This window comes from Colobus angolensis, unplaced genomic scaffold (genome assembly GCF_000951035.1).
Source record: "Colobus angolensis palliatus isolate OR3802 unplaced genomic scaffold, Cang.pa_1.0 Scaffold10, whole genome shotgun sequence".
In the NCBI taxonomy this organism is placed as follows: domain Eukaryota; kingdom Metazoa; phylum Chordata; class Mammalia; order Primates; family Cercopithecidae; genus Colobus; species Colobus angolensis.
Window position 1 is genome coordinate 21,476,037 of NW_012110919.1, and position 15,023 is coordinate 21,491,059.

General features: G+C 40.6%; 1 protein-coding gene across 4 annotated transcripts in view; it reads left to right on the plus strand.

Annotated features, from left to right (window-relative positions):
- Positions 1-1,196: 1,196 nt before the first annotated feature.
- Positions 1,197-15,023, plus strand: part of IFT81 (intraflagellar transport 81) — a 100,657-nt gene continuing 86,830 nt past the window's right edge. For 2 of the 4 annotated variants that reach the window (XM_011936303.1, XM_011936320.1), the window contains exons 1-8: positions 1,197-1,722; positions 3,964-4,128; positions 4,652-4,755; positions 5,545-5,725; positions 9,101-9,190; positions 11,512-11,577; positions 11,891-12,001; positions 13,325-13,409. In XM_011936303.1, coding sequence (XP_011791693.1) covers positions 3,985-4,128; positions 4,652-4,755; positions 5,545-5,725; positions 9,101-9,190; positions 11,512-11,577; positions 11,891-12,001; positions 13,325-13,409 — 781 coding nt within the window. In that variant the 5' untranslated portion in view covers positions 1,197-1,722; positions 3,964-3,984. The remainder of the gene's footprint in view (positions 1,723-3,963; positions 4,129-4,651; positions 4,756-5,544; positions 5,726-9,100; positions 9,191-11,511; positions 11,578-11,890; positions 12,002-13,324; positions 13,410-15,023) is intronic. The other 2 variants (XM_011936297.1, XM_011936310.1) reach the window with 1 other exon arrangement.

The following is a 15,023-nucleotide window of genomic DNA, read 5'->3' on the forward strand; positions in this document are numbered from 1 at the left end:
TTTCCTGATGGTATGGCCCCTTTGGCACCTCCCTCCTCAAATAAACTTGAGGCCCTTAATCTGGGCTCCTAATCATTGGCTTCTCTTGTTACAGAATTTATCTCAGTTATATTGGTGTTGCCCCTTTAATAATCTCTGCCAGCACTAGACTGTCAGCTCCATGAGGGCAGGGGCCAGGTACGTCCTGCTCTTCTGCATTCCCAGCAGCACGTACAGTACAGGGCATATAGGAAATGCCTAATACGTAATCTGTTATTTTTTGTTGCGGTAAGTCTGATGCTAAAGCTATAGTTGGTTTCTCCTATGCTGTTTGAGCAGGCAACTAAGTTTTCAAGGTATCAATAATTTGATTTTTTTTTCCTTCTCTTTATTTCATTGCCAGCTGATATCACAAAGTATCGTGGTCTCTAGTCTAACAGGGATTGGTTCAAAGTATCATTTGCCAACTAAAGTCTCCCACAAACCCGCTAGTGCAAATTCGAGTAGACTTTTAAACCTCATCAGTGACTGGGCACAAAGATCTCCCTGCCTCCTGCACGGGATGTGAACTCCATGAAGACCACAAGGATTGAATTTATTTCTGCAGGCACCTAAAGCGAGCCCACTCAGAAGCCAAAGGAACCTCAGGACACTTAGTTCTCCTGCACCCCCTTTCAGGCTCTCAGCATATTCAAAACGTACTGGGTTTAAAAAAAATTAATTCCCAGTTCAGGTAATGTGGCCCAGTAATGTGACACAGAAGCTGAAATCTCTATGATGAATGTGTCTTCTTTTAATCCTGCCAGAGCCTCACTACAATTGTTTCTATGCATAACCTAATTTGGAGATTCTTATGTCAAAAACCTACATTTGAAGCACAGGCCAAATGCTTGCTCATCCCAACCCCTCTACCACCCAGCCCTGCCTCAAAAACAAACAAAAATCATCACCCACGTTTGGCGCATGAATGCATGCATGAATGAATAAATGAATGAATGAATGAAACAGCACACGCATTTAACATAGGTTAATCATGCAGACAGTATTTTGTAAACTGTGAAGTACAGGACTTTCGGGAAGGTTATTGTAGCGCGTCTAGGTCGGAACAACAGTTCCAAAGGGCCAGCTTTGCAAGTAAGCCCAGCGCCTGTCAGACCCTAACCCACCCAGGCCCCACCCCCAGCGCGCGCGCGCGCGCCCGGTTTCCCGGAAGTGACGTAACTCCACGGCCTAGCAACCGTTGCCAAGGAGCTCGACTCTAGGAGCCGTCTAGAGCCCGGGCGCCTCCTGGGGGGTGGGGAGACGGTTTCGTGAGGAGGATTTGAGGTAACCTCGCCAACTCGCAGTCGGAAACTCCCCTGAACCCCGAAATAGGAGAGTGCTCCCGTCTTCTCTTGATCCCGATGCAGCACCTCGCAAGTGGAAGGGGTCGTCGCGGTTAAGCCCTCGGATAGGGGATCGGGGCCCTGCTGGGATTCGCGCGGATCCAGGCCGCTCCCGGGCGGGGTGTACTGTCGAGCGGCCCAGGGCAGCCCCCGCCAGAGGCCCGGTTGGGTGTGTGGTCCCCTGTCCCCTGTCCCGAGCTCGGGGAGGGGGACACTATTTCTGGGACTCCCAGGAGGCTGCGGGACGGCGCTCGTGCCAGCCTGGGACCCGGGCAGTACGGTTTCTGTCCCAAATTGTGCCAGAGAACACGCACGTCCTGGTTTTCATTGTTCCCCGCCCCCTGCGACTCGTTTGTGGGTGAGTGCTTGGGAATTAGCGCGGCGACTTCGCGCTAGAAGAGGGACAGTAATTGCTTTTGCTAATTTTAGAGCGCAGAGCCCTCTGGGCACAGATAGCCTACCTGTTCAGTACACTTTTGTCCTTATTGAGTGACCATTTGCAGGCTGGTGGGCTACTTGGGGGGAACCCAACTAGTTTATTTTGCCTTCCTGGAAACGTTGTACTGGTTTATCCAGTTTTTTCTTTTTTCTTTTCTTTTTTTTTTTTTTTTGAGGGAAAAAAGAATAGACCTATAGATACTTTCTAAATCATTTAAAATGAAATATATATTTCTGCACGCAAAGATTATGATGTGGACTTTTACTTAAAATACTTTAAACAATGGAAAACTTGCACTTCCAATATGGATTTAAAAAAAAAGAAACTTATGTAAAGGTTTTCCTTCTATAGCTTAAAGGAAACCTCAGATTTATTATAAGCCATGGTGGTTATCCTTCCTATCCTCTTTTGACTTATTTCTTAGCAATAATAATTATTTGTGCATAATTTTTCATCATGGTGGAGAAATTATCATATCCTTTTTTGCTTCTTTTTTTTTTGTTGAAATGGAGTCTTGCTCTGTCCCCTGGGCTGGAATGCAGTGGCCCGATCTCGGCTCACTGCAGCCTCCGCGTCCCGGGTTCAAGCGATTCTTTTGCCTCAGCCTCCTTGTAGCTGGGACTACCGGCGCCTGCCACCACACCTGGCTAATTTTTGTATTTTTAGAAGAGACTGGGTTTCACCATGTTGGCCAGGCTGGCCTCGAACTCCTGACCTCAAGTGATCCGCCTGCCTCGGCCTCCCAAAGTGCTGGGATTACAGGAATGAGTGACAGCTCCCGGCAGCAATTTATTTTTTAATTTATTTTTAATCGTTAAAGCATTTACCTAGGTAAAGCTGTTTCAGCAGTTAAGAAATCAGATATTCAATTTTTTAAAAAGTTATGATCTTTCTCATTGCCAGCCTGATTTCCTTTAGATTTAGGCTTATGTTGTTTCTGGCCTTTTGCCTGTGAAAAAGTTTATTCAAGCTAGTGGAATGAATCACCGTTTTAGACAGTGGATGTTCAAAAATGGAATTGGACACAGATACGGAATTTACAGTTTAGCAGGGAAGAGAAGATGTGTACCTAAAGAACTAGCACAAGATCAAAAGTCATGCTAGCAGAGAAGCACAGTTTAAGTGTGGTCAGCTATGGAGGACAGGTGTTGGCACTGCTGCAGAACCTGGAGGATAGCTTGAGAAAGATTTCCTGGGGGAACTGGCATTTTGTGGGCATGGCTTGAAAGATGGTTGGGGGGTTTGCACCTCTCGAGATGAAGGAGGGGCGAGCAGTCATTTTAGGCAGAGAAAGCAACATTAACTAAAGTCAGTGATAGAAAAACTAAGGAGCAGTGACTGTTTCAACAGGCTGAACTTTGAAGCGGTAGAAAGGTAACAATTTGGAAATAAAGTTGGAAAGGGATAAGTTATGCCAGATCATAAAGAGTCTCAGAATCCAAGAAGTTTGAGCTGTATTTTGTGTGCGATAAGGAGCCTACAGATGATTTGGAATGGGAAAAGGTGGAGACCAGAGAACAGGAGGCTGTTGCCTCATTGAAGGCCAAAGGAAATGAAGGCCTGAGTTACTCTAGGGTGGCAGAGTGGATGCCTACTGGCCACACCAATAACAGAAATAGATGAAGGGTACTTGAGGTGTGCAGCCTCTACTCAGCTGCAGTTGGTTGTGGGCATACACAAATGTGGGCCCATGGTTGTCAGATCTGATTTTCAAGAGAAACTGGAAATACAGATTTTAAAGTAAAAATCTCTCAATATTTTTTGGGAGATTTGGGAGAAACATCTGTTAGGCTTGCAGACAGGCTCCTAAAAATTAGGAGCATGTTTAATTCCTGTGTAGAAATTATGCAACTGCGTGGGAAAGATGTTAATAGAGGTGGGATTTGTTATTCATTTGTCCACATTAACTCAGATGATTACTGTTAACAACAGATGCATATACAAAGCATTTGATGTTAAAATTAACACTATATACTGCAGTTTTCATGATAAAGCCATTATACTTGGATTTCTTTCAACAAAATAACCCTTTTCACAGCATTTTGTATGTCATGTAGAATTATACTTTTTGTGCCTACGTTGTGTGAACTTAATTCTGGTTTTTACCCAGGACTTTTGTTACCAGTATTGAGGATTTTTTTTTCTATTTTTACTCTTTAGTTAAAATTATAAGACCTAATTATGAGTGATCAAATTAAATTCATTGTGGACAGTCTCAATAAGGAGCCCTTTAGGAAGAACTATAATTTAATCACGTTTGATTCCTTGGAGCCAATGCAACTATTACAAGTTCTCAGTGATGTCCTGGCTGAGATTGACCCAAAGGTAAGAGTTTTCTCTTTCTTTTTGATGGGTAGCAGAAAGCCAGTTTCTGCCTCTAAATAGCTGTGAGTCTTGGGCAAATTGTTTAACCTCTCTGAGCCTTATTTTCCATGTCTGTAAAGTAATAGTAAATGATGCATAACATTTCTCTGCTAGCTCAAAAATAAATTATCTATTAGTACCTTATTTAGAAATTATTTCTCTACTTCCAGACATAAATAGGTTTGGTTAGGGAATGAAAATGCTTTTACAAAAGGTTTTATTGTATTGCAAGTTAGTTCATGTCTCTCATACACTGGTCCATTCCACTGGATACTTTTTTTGAAGCTTAACATTCTTAATATGAATCTTGATCTGACTTGGGTGCACCCTCACTTGGAATCTGGGGACCTCCATCCTTAATCTGTTTTATGAAGAGACCATTGTGCTGTTAAGCTCTAGCAGAACAATTTTGTCAGTGAGTTTAAATATTGTCCTTTGTTACGTATGCAGCAATAACATATTTTTTTTTCAATTTCTTTGTTAGCAACTTGTGGATTTAAGAGAGGAGATGCCAGAGCAGACAGCCAAACGAATGTTGAGCCTTCTTGGTATTCTTAAATACAAACCTTCAGGGAATGCCACAGACATGTGAGAATCTGATCACGTATTGAGTTTTTAAAATTATGCTTTAATATCCAAACCTTCATATACTGCAGTCAGTCTTTTTAGGTAATACCTGGTTTCCCTCATTTGATGGCCTGAGAACATCACTGAGTTTCAAAATAATCTTAAACCTTCTATAACCAAACTCAGAAGTCTTTAAGTGAGTCAGTTCTTTCCCTTAATCAAGCTGTCTGGTAAATCCACTATACCATTTTATCCTTTATCTGCCATCCTAGATAAAAACAGCTTAAACACAACTTACTTGGATATGCCAATGATATATTGAGGGCCTGATTTTTCTAATTTTCTAACTAATGTACAGACTGACTTTAGAATAGCCTTGGGGCCAGGCATGGTAGCTCACGCCTGTAATCCTAGCACTTTGAGAGGCCAAGGTGGGAGGATCGCTTGAGCTCAGGAGTTTGAGACCAGCCTGGGCAACATGGCGAAATGCTGTCTCTACAAAAAATACAACAGCAGAAAATCAGCTGGGCATGGTGGTTGGTGCCTCTAGTCCCAGCTACTTGGGAGGCTAAGGTGGGAGGATCACCTGAGCCAGGAGGTTAAGGCTTCGGTGAGCTGTGTTGTGCTCCAGCCTGGGCAATAAAGTGAGACCCTGTCTCAAAAAAAAAAAAAAAAAGTTCCTTGGGTTTATCTTTTTTAAAAAGTTGCAGAAAGCAATTTGGACGTTGTAAATCAGCTTTTGAGAAAATGCTGTCTCTCTTCAAAGTTTACTGTTAAGTGTGTGTGTGTTTGTGTGTGTTTCTCTCTTAGGAGTACTTTTCGTCAGGGTTTGGTGATTGGAAGTAAACCTGTAATTTACCCAGTGCTCCACTGGCTTCTTCAGAGGACTAATGAACTGAAGAAAAGAGCATATTTAGCTCGTTTTTTAATAAAACTTGAGGTACCAAGTGAGTTTCTTCAGGATGAAACTGTGGCTGACACCAATAAACAGGTAAACAATACATAAATGGTACATTGAAATTGTAATGGATTTCAAGGTGTACATATTCAAATACATGTTACTCTTTTTTTCATTTGCTGTCTTTATAGTTCCAAGTGGCACAAGAAGATAAAACTGTATCAGCTAATGTTCAACTATGGCCACATCTCAAGATAACGGCTTTTGCACACAAATACTGTTTTAGTGATAGGGGTATGTGAATAGAAAAAAAAAAAACCTGATACTAAGATTTTAGAATAATTTATTACTTAGCAGTTGTGGGTAAATGGGATCCTGGGTTAAGTCTGCACAGCACTTTGTTCATCAGTAAGGTGACTACATAATTTTTTATCCAAATTAGAGAGAAACAGACTATCATAACATTTAAACACCAAGAAAAATGGTTTAAATTGACACTATCCCAGGCAAATTGGGACATGTGAGCTCCTGGAAAGAAGCAGGCAAAGAACCTAGGCTTGCAGTCTCAAAGGACTTCCTAATCAGACAAAGCGTAGAGATAGATTCCGGAGTTTGAAATCTCAGTGCATCTTTCTCACCAGAGTTTTGGGGTAACAGGTTCTGGCATAAGGTCTTAAAGCTCTTGAGTACTGAGGATTCTGGCTGGTCTGGCTTCTGATCCTGAGATCGCTGAGTACATTGCTGGCCAAAGAAAGTAGAGAGAAAGTAATTAGGCTTAGATTTAAAAGGACTTTGATTTTTTTTTTTAAGTGCTTCTGTTTAGTGTTTCACACTTTTATTCCACAGCACTTACATAGACTGATTTGTGCCAAATTGTTGTGAACAGTTTGTCAATCTGTTTTTCCCGATACATTCTGAGGCCCATAGAGACAGGTATCATGTCTTATCCATCTTTATTTTCTTCCAGACGTATAGTCACTTCTAATGTGAGCTCAATATTTGGATTGAATCACAGTAACCAACTGAATATTTTTATTTTTATCCATGTACTTTGCTATTTTGGGTGGACATGGCAGTAACTCAAAATAGAGTCAATATTGATCTCTTAAGACAGTATTTATGCAAATAATTATGTCAGATGTCACAATAGATACCATGGGAGAAGCACAGCAGAATGAGACCACCTATCCTTACCTTTGAATATTTTACACAATGTGGGAAATAGAGAAGTGTAAATGTGTACTTTCTCCTTCCTAGGCTCCCACCATCAATAAATCTGATAAAAATTAATTTATCTAGAGGAAGTTAAGTCTTTTTTTTTTTTTTTTTTTTTCTTCGAGACAGAGTCTTGCTCTGTTGCCCAGGCTAGATGGAGTACAGTGGTGTGATCTCGGCTCACTGCAACCTCTGCCTCCTGTGTTCAAGTGATTCTCCTGCCTCAGCCTCCGGAGTAGCTGGGATTACAGGTGCCCACCACACCCAGCTAATCTTTGTATTTTTAGTAGAGATAGGGTTTCACTATGTTGGCCAGGCTGGTCTTGAACTCCTGACCTCATGATCAGCCCAACTCGGCTCCCAAAGTGTTGGGATTACAGGCGTGAGCCACAGTGCCCGACCTGATTAAGTCTTTGCTAAATATGCTCAGCTAGTTAATGAAATAATTAATGGTAATAAAGACATACTTGTTCTTGAAGCATATCTGATAGGTATCTGTTTCTATATATATATACACACATTATAAATATGAGAAAGAGATATACACACAATGATTTACAATGTATAATGATTTACACATTTAGCCAGTCATTTCAGGAATCCTAATAAAAATACATATTATCTTTTGGAATGAAGAGTCTTATAATTAATAATTTATAGATTTGTAAGATATGATCAATCAAGAAAAATATTATTCCTGTCATTCCCCATCAAAATAACTTTTTGGCCAGGCATAGTGTCTCATGCCTTTAATCCTAGCACTTTGGGAGGCCAAGGCAGGCAGATTGCTTGAGCTCAAGAGTTGGAGACCAGCCTGGGCAACATGGTGAAACCCATCTCTACAAAAAATTTAAAAAATTAGCCCAGCATGGTGACATAAGCTTGTAGTCCCAACTACTTGGGAAGCTGAGGTGGTAGGATCACCTAAGCCCAGGGAGGTCGAGGCTGCAATGAGCTGTGATCGTACCACTGCACTCCAGCCAGGGTGACAGAGTGAGCCCCTGTCCCTAAAACAACAACAACAAAAAGACTATTTTAAAAAATTTTTAGGTAACAGGATTTTTTTCATTCATTCCATCACTTTTCTTTATTTGAGACAGAGTCTCTCTCTGTCACCCAGGCTGGAGTACAGTGGCGCGATCTCGGCTTACTGCAATCTCCGCTTCCCAGGTTCAAGCAATCTCCTGCCTCAGCCTCCTGAGTAGCTGGGATTACAGGTGTGTGCCACTGTGCCCAGTTAATTTTTTGTATTTTTAGTAGAGATGGGGTTTCACCATGTTGGCCAGGCTGGTCTCGAACTCCTGACCTCAAGTGATCCATCTGCCTCAGTATCCCAAAGTGCTAGGATTACAGGTGTGAGCCACCGCACCTGGCCCATTCAACTACTTTATATTAAACACCTCCACGGGTTATGCACTGTGCTAGGCCCCAGGGATACAAGGGTGTACACAATGAATATGATTCTTTTCCTCTTGGCTCTCACTATATGATGGAGGGAGACAGACAGGAAATCATAATATCAGTTATAATTGTACATGATATCTACTCTGCTAGGATAAGTAAAGAGCCAGAGAAGGCTTCCCTGAGAATAGTGGAATCTATGTGAAGACTTGAAGGATGAATAGGAGTTGCTTAAGTTATGGGTGAAGGAGTCATAGATGTATAAGCTGGACGTGAGAGCTTGGAATGTTCTGGGACTTAGACATCAACATAGCTAGAGTGTAGAGTGTGAAGTAGGAAAGTAACCAGAAATAAAGATAGAGAAGTATTTAGTGTTAAGATGGTAGAGATGTACTTTTTTGTATCCTATATAAATGTATAAGGATGTGTTTTTGTGTTTTTAATGGTGTTCTTACAGTGACTTAAGTTATCGCCGTAAGTTAATAGATAACCTGATTAAGAAAACTCTATGGCTCACGCCTGTAATCCCAGCACTTTGGGAGGCCACAGCAAGTGGATCACGAGGTCAGGAGTTCAAGACCAGCCTGACCAACATGGTGAAACTCTGTGTCTACTAAAAATACAAAAATTAGCCAGGTGTGGTGGCACGTGCATGTAATCCCAGCTACTCAGGAGGCTGAGGCAGGAGAATCGCTTGAACCCGGGAGGCAGAGGTTGCCGTGAGCAGAGATTGTGCCACTGCACTCCAGGCTGGGTAACATAGCAAGAGTCTGTCTCAAAAAAAAGAAAAAGAAAAAGAAAACTCGACTGAATCCAGTTATTAGTTTATAATTTATTAACTTATTCTTTTAGTATGAAGAGTTAATGGAAGCCTTTAAAACTTTGCATAAAGAATATGAGCAGCTCAAAGCATCTGGATTTTCTACAGCAGAAATAAGAAAGGTAAAGGAAAGAAAACATAGTAACAATTTTTTTGGGATTTGAATAATACTGGATTTAGCATTTTTGTTTTTAATTAATTCAGTATGAGTCTTAAGACTATATGGAGACTGTGATAGCAAATGTACCATTTTACTTTGTGGGACCTTTGGTAGTTCCTTACTGATGAAATTGATGAGACTGGGGTAAATTCACAATGAGTAGTTCCTTATAGTATGGAAGAAAAGTGATATATATCCATCTACTATTCCTCCATTATGTCCTGTAAGTAAACCAGAATAATGACAAGAACCTAGAGTCTGTATTTTAATTTCATTCATTATTACTAAAGTTTTCTCTCTTTTTTTTTTTTTTTTTTTTGAGACAGGGTCTCACTCTGTCATCCAGCCTGGAGTACGGTGGTGTGATCACAACTTACTGCAGTCTCTACATCCCAAGTTCAAATGATCCACCTGCCTGAGCCTCTTGAGTAGCTGGGATTACAGGCAGGCACCACCATGCCCAGCTGATTTTTGTATTTTTTTTTGTAGTGATGGGATTTTGCCATGTTGCCCAGGTTGGTCTTGACCTCTTGGGCTCAAGCTATCCTCCTACCTTGGCCTCTCAAAGTACTGGGATTATAGGCATGAGCCACTACTGCAACTAGCCTCTATTTCTTGTTTAATCGTATTTTCTAAATTTTCTACGAAGCATATGTTCAAGAATACTTTAGTAGGCCAGGTGTGGTAGCTCATGCCTGTAATCCAAACACTTTGAGTGGCTGAGGCTGGAGGATCTTTTGAGCCCAAGAGTTTGAGACCAGCTCGGGCAAGATGGCAAGATTCTGTCTCAAGAAAAAAAAAAAAATTAGCCAGGCATGGTGGTGCACGCCTGTAGTCCCAGCTACTCAGGAAGCTGAGGCAGGAGGATCACTTGAGCCTGGGAGTTCAAGGCTGCAGTGAGCTGTGATCATACCACTGCACTCTAGGTGGGTGACAGAGTGAGTCTTTGTCTCAAAAAAAAAGTAAAATAAAATAAAAAATAATTCACTCATAATCTCATTCTCTAGAGACAACTATGGTTTGATATTTTGATAAATATATTTAAATCTTTTTCTTGGTATTCTGTAGATAAATGTAATCTGCCTCTTTCAAGTAATGTCATATCATGACTTTTTCTCATGTCATTAAACATTCTTCTGCATAATTTTTAATGACTTTCATTGTATTATGCAGTGATTTATTTAACAATCCTCATACATTTTGGTCATTTCCAAATTTTAGGTGTAACTTGCATTAATGAGAATCTTTATAGAGGATGTCTTTTCATGAATGTTTTATCTGGACAAATCATCAGATATAAAATTACTGGGCTAGAAGGGATGAACATTTATTTTAAGACTTTTTTTTTTTTTTTGAGACAGAGTCTCACTCTGTCACCCAGGCTGGAGTGCAATGGCACAATCTTGGCTCACTGCAACCTTCACCTCCTGGGTTCGAGCGATTCTCCTGCCTCAGCCTTCCAAGTAGCTGGGATTACAGGCACTTGCCACCATGCCCGGCTAATTTTGTATTTTTAGTAGAGACAAAGTTTCAACATGTTAGCCAGGCTGTGTTTTAAGACTTTTGATATTGTTCTTCAGTACAATGCTATCAGTAATGAGTAAGAGTGCCCATTTTTCCAAATTCTATCAATATTGACTACCATGTATATTTTACCTTTACTGTTACTGTGATAGTTAAGCTATTAGTTTTTTAGATTTAGGAAGAGGTTTTTTTATTTGTTTGCTTTTATAACAAAATACTATGAAGCTGGTTAATAGGAAGGAAGTTTATTTTTGAAGTCTTTATTTTCAGAGAGGGAATTGGTTAACTGGAAAAACCAGGCACAAATTTATGTCATGAAAATACCATAGCCTTAAAAATGATTTTGATGGAAAATTGGCAGAATATATGGTTTGGTATTTAACAGAACAGATGGGATGTCAGCAGCTGTTGTTCATGTATTTAGACCTGCACACTTTCCATTATAGAAGATTTTTCAAAAATCATGTGCCCATATTTGGAATCAGAACACAAATGTGCCGGCTGGCGGCTTTACCTTGCTGCATTATAACTGGTTTTTGTTGCATTTCTGGATGAACACCAAGCTGCCAAAAAAATTACCCTGCACAAAAAGCCCTGGGGGAAAAATAGATATGACCTTCATCCAAAAGAGGATCTTCGTTGTTAATGCTCTGGTTATAAATGATGAAAATGTTAGATGCATAATCAAAATAAAACCTTATCTGTATCCTACAGACTGAGAATACTTTTTCTTATAATGTCTTCTTTGCCACTTTTTAGGATATCAGTGCAATGGAAGAAGAAAAGGATCAGCTCATTAAGAGAGTTGAACATCTGAAGAAAAGGGTAAGGCAGAATTAGCACTGTAAGACTTTGGCCCCAAGCCCCAAGGACTTGCAAAGATTTAGGAATGCAAATAAAGATTCAGCCAAGCATGAGTGTACATCTGAGGATGGACTCAAATAACATTGACGAAAACGGAATCTCTCTAGGCAATAGCCCAGCACTTTCAAGGACCTGGCGTCTACAGCTTTACTGTCATCTCTAGGGAGTACTGTTTACCAAAAGGAAATGATAAGTGGATGTCTGAGTCACATGACATGCTAATTTATTTCCTCAAACCTGACAGTAACGTGTACTACTTATTCACTTACTGTAGGTGGAGACAGCTCAGAATTATCAATGGATGCTTAAAATAGCAAGGCAACTTCGAGTTGAAAAAGAGAGAGAAGAATGTCTTGCACAACAGAAACAGGAACAAAAGAATCAGGTATCCACATAAAAGTTTATATTTTCGTATGAAAGAAATAGTTCCTTCTCATAATCCAACTGTAAAGAAAAGAGTTTTAAAATTGTAGACTTTCACATTCCTTTTGCTAACATAGTGGAATACTCTTTTAATTAAGATAAATATTTCGGGCCGGGTGCGGTGGCTAACGCCTGTAATGCCAGCACTTTGGGAGGCTGAGGCAGGCAGATTACGAGGTCAGGAGTTCAAGACCAACCTGGCCAACACAGTGAAACCCTGTCTGTACTAAATATACAAAAATTAGCCAGGCATGGTGGCGCATGCCTATAGTCTCAGCTACTTGGGAGGCTGAGGCAGGAGAATAGCTTGAACCCAGGAGGTGGAGGTTGCAGTGAGCCGAGACCGCACCACTGCACTCCAGCTTAGGCAGCAGAGTGAGACTTTATCTGAGAAAAGAAAAAAAAAGATAAATATTTTGTGGCAACAACAATACCACTTCTTGGGTTTTATATTCTGAATTGTATCTATACACTGTCTTTTGGCCTATGCTTACCTCATGTTGTTCCAACATTACAGAAGAGTCATTGTAATGTTAACAGTAAGATTAACTGCTAATAAAACTTCTAGAATCTCTAACGGATGCCTTTAGATTCCAGGGCTATGAGACCATTCTTTTCATTCCACTGATCACAGTACCCTCTGCAATTTAATACAATGGCAAATAAGTCATGAAAAGGCTCAAAATCACCTACACTCCATGTTTTTAAACTTTGGCTTAAAGAAAAAATAATTTGCTCAGAAATTATTATTTTTACTTATTAAAAATCTATTTTAAAATCTGAGTAGAGTTATACATTAAAATATATTTCACATAAGCTTCATTTACTACTAAATCAGCAGTTTAAATGTTTGGCTCTGCTGGCACTTGACTTGGCATTGAAGTAGTTTCACTGCAGCAGTAAGCTGCATTGCCTAAGCAGTAAGCTGCATTACTTTGCGTTGGTTTGTGATTCTGAAACATCGCTATGACAATGTTAACATTACTTAGCCTTAAGAAAACCATGTATAACAAGAAAAATCTGCTGTGTTTCTTTGATAAGTATTTTTCCTTAAACTGCAAATTCAATAAATAACTAAAGAAAAATTTCTGAAAACTTCCTTTAAAAATGTACATGAAAAGGTATTGAGAGAACCAGTTATATTTTGGGTTTAATATGGGAATTTTCTGAGTTCTCATTATTTGTTCCCTTTATATCATAAGAATTATATGGAACTTGTATTTTCCATTGCTTGCCTAAGTGAGAGGTAGACTAAGCAAGTAATCAATTTAATTGTATTTTAAAGCTATTTCATGCAGTGCAAAGATTGCAAAGAGTACAAAACCAGCTGAAAAGCATGCGCCAAGCTGCAGCAGATGCAAAACCTGAAAGTAAGTGGAAATTATTATATGGTATAGGTGATTAGAAAATACTAATTTAAATCAAGATCTTCCTAAAAAAATCAATTTGTGGGAATTAATTATCATCAAGTGATGTCTCAGCATTTTGGAACATCATTTCCTAGCTGGAGAAGGAGAGCCCTGATGAAGACATCCCTGGGTTTTCACCAGATGTTTTTAAAAATTCCCAACCAGATGGCCAGGTGCAGTGACTCATGCCTACAATCCCAGCACTTTGGGAGGCTGAGATGGCGAGAGGTCAGGAGTTCGCCAGCCTGGCCAACATGGCGAAACCCCATCTCTACTAAAAATACAAAAATTAGGCGAGCATGGTGGCAGGTGCCTGTAATCCCAGATACTTGGGAGGCTGAGGCAAAAGAATCCCTTGAATCTGGGAGGCGGAGGTTGCAGTGAGCCAAGATCACATCACTGCAGCCCAGCCTAGGCGATAGAGGGAGACTCCATCTTAACAACAGCAACAAAAAATTCCTAACCAGTTTTTCACATCAGAGAGTAAAGATAGGCCGGGCGCAGTGGCTCAAGCCTGTAATCCCAGCACTTTGGGAGGCCCAGACGGACAGATCACGAGGTCAGGAGATCGAGACCATCCTGGCTAACACGGTGAAACCCCCGTCTCTACTAAAAAATACAAAAAAAAAGCTAGCCGGGCGAGGTGGCTGGCGCCTGTAGTCCTAGCTACTCGGGAGGCTGAGGCAGGAGAATAGCGTAAACCCGGGAGGCGGAGCTTGCAGTGAGCTGAGATCCGGCCACTGCACTCCAGCCCGGGCGACAGAGCGAGACTCCGTCTCAAAAAAAAAAAAAAAAAAAAGAGAGTAAAGATAATGAAAACAATTGTGGAGGGAGGCGGTCCAGTTTATGCTTGTATAAAGAACTTAGCGTGGCTGGGCATGGTAGCTCACACCTATAATCCCAGCACTTTAGGAGGCTGAGGCGTGTAGATCAGTTGAGGTCAGGAGTTCGAGACCAGCCTGGCCAACATGGTGAAACCTTGTTTCTACTAAAAGTACAAAAACATTAGGTGGGCATGATGACAGGTGCCTGTAATTTCAGCTACTTGGGATGCTGCAGCAGAAGAATTGCTTGAACCTGAGAGGCGGAGGTTGCAGTGAGCCAAGATCGCGCCATTGCACTCCAGCCTGGGCGACAGAGCGAGACTCTGTCTCAAAATAAATAAATAAATAAATAAATAAACAAACACATAAATAAAGGACTTAGCATGGCTGTTGTGAAAATGATGATTGGAAAAATTATGAATCGTGTTAAAGCCAGGGCTATAAAGAAAAACAATAGAATGCTGGATCCTTAAAACCGAGTGTTTTTCATATTTTGGTTTGTAGAATAACAGTGCTAATGATGTTGATATCTCTGGCTGTGTTCTTACATTAGCTTAACACAGAGGATAAATTGTCCTAACAGCCCAGATTACACCACCAGATCCATCCTAGGCATTTTACAAAGCGTTTTTGCTTGTCAGAAGAAAGACCACACAAACTGAAAGAGCGGTGGAAAGCTCTCATTTGTATTGGAGAACTATCCCAATGTAAATAGCTGATAGAGGGTTAATTCATCTTTCTGTAGTAATCT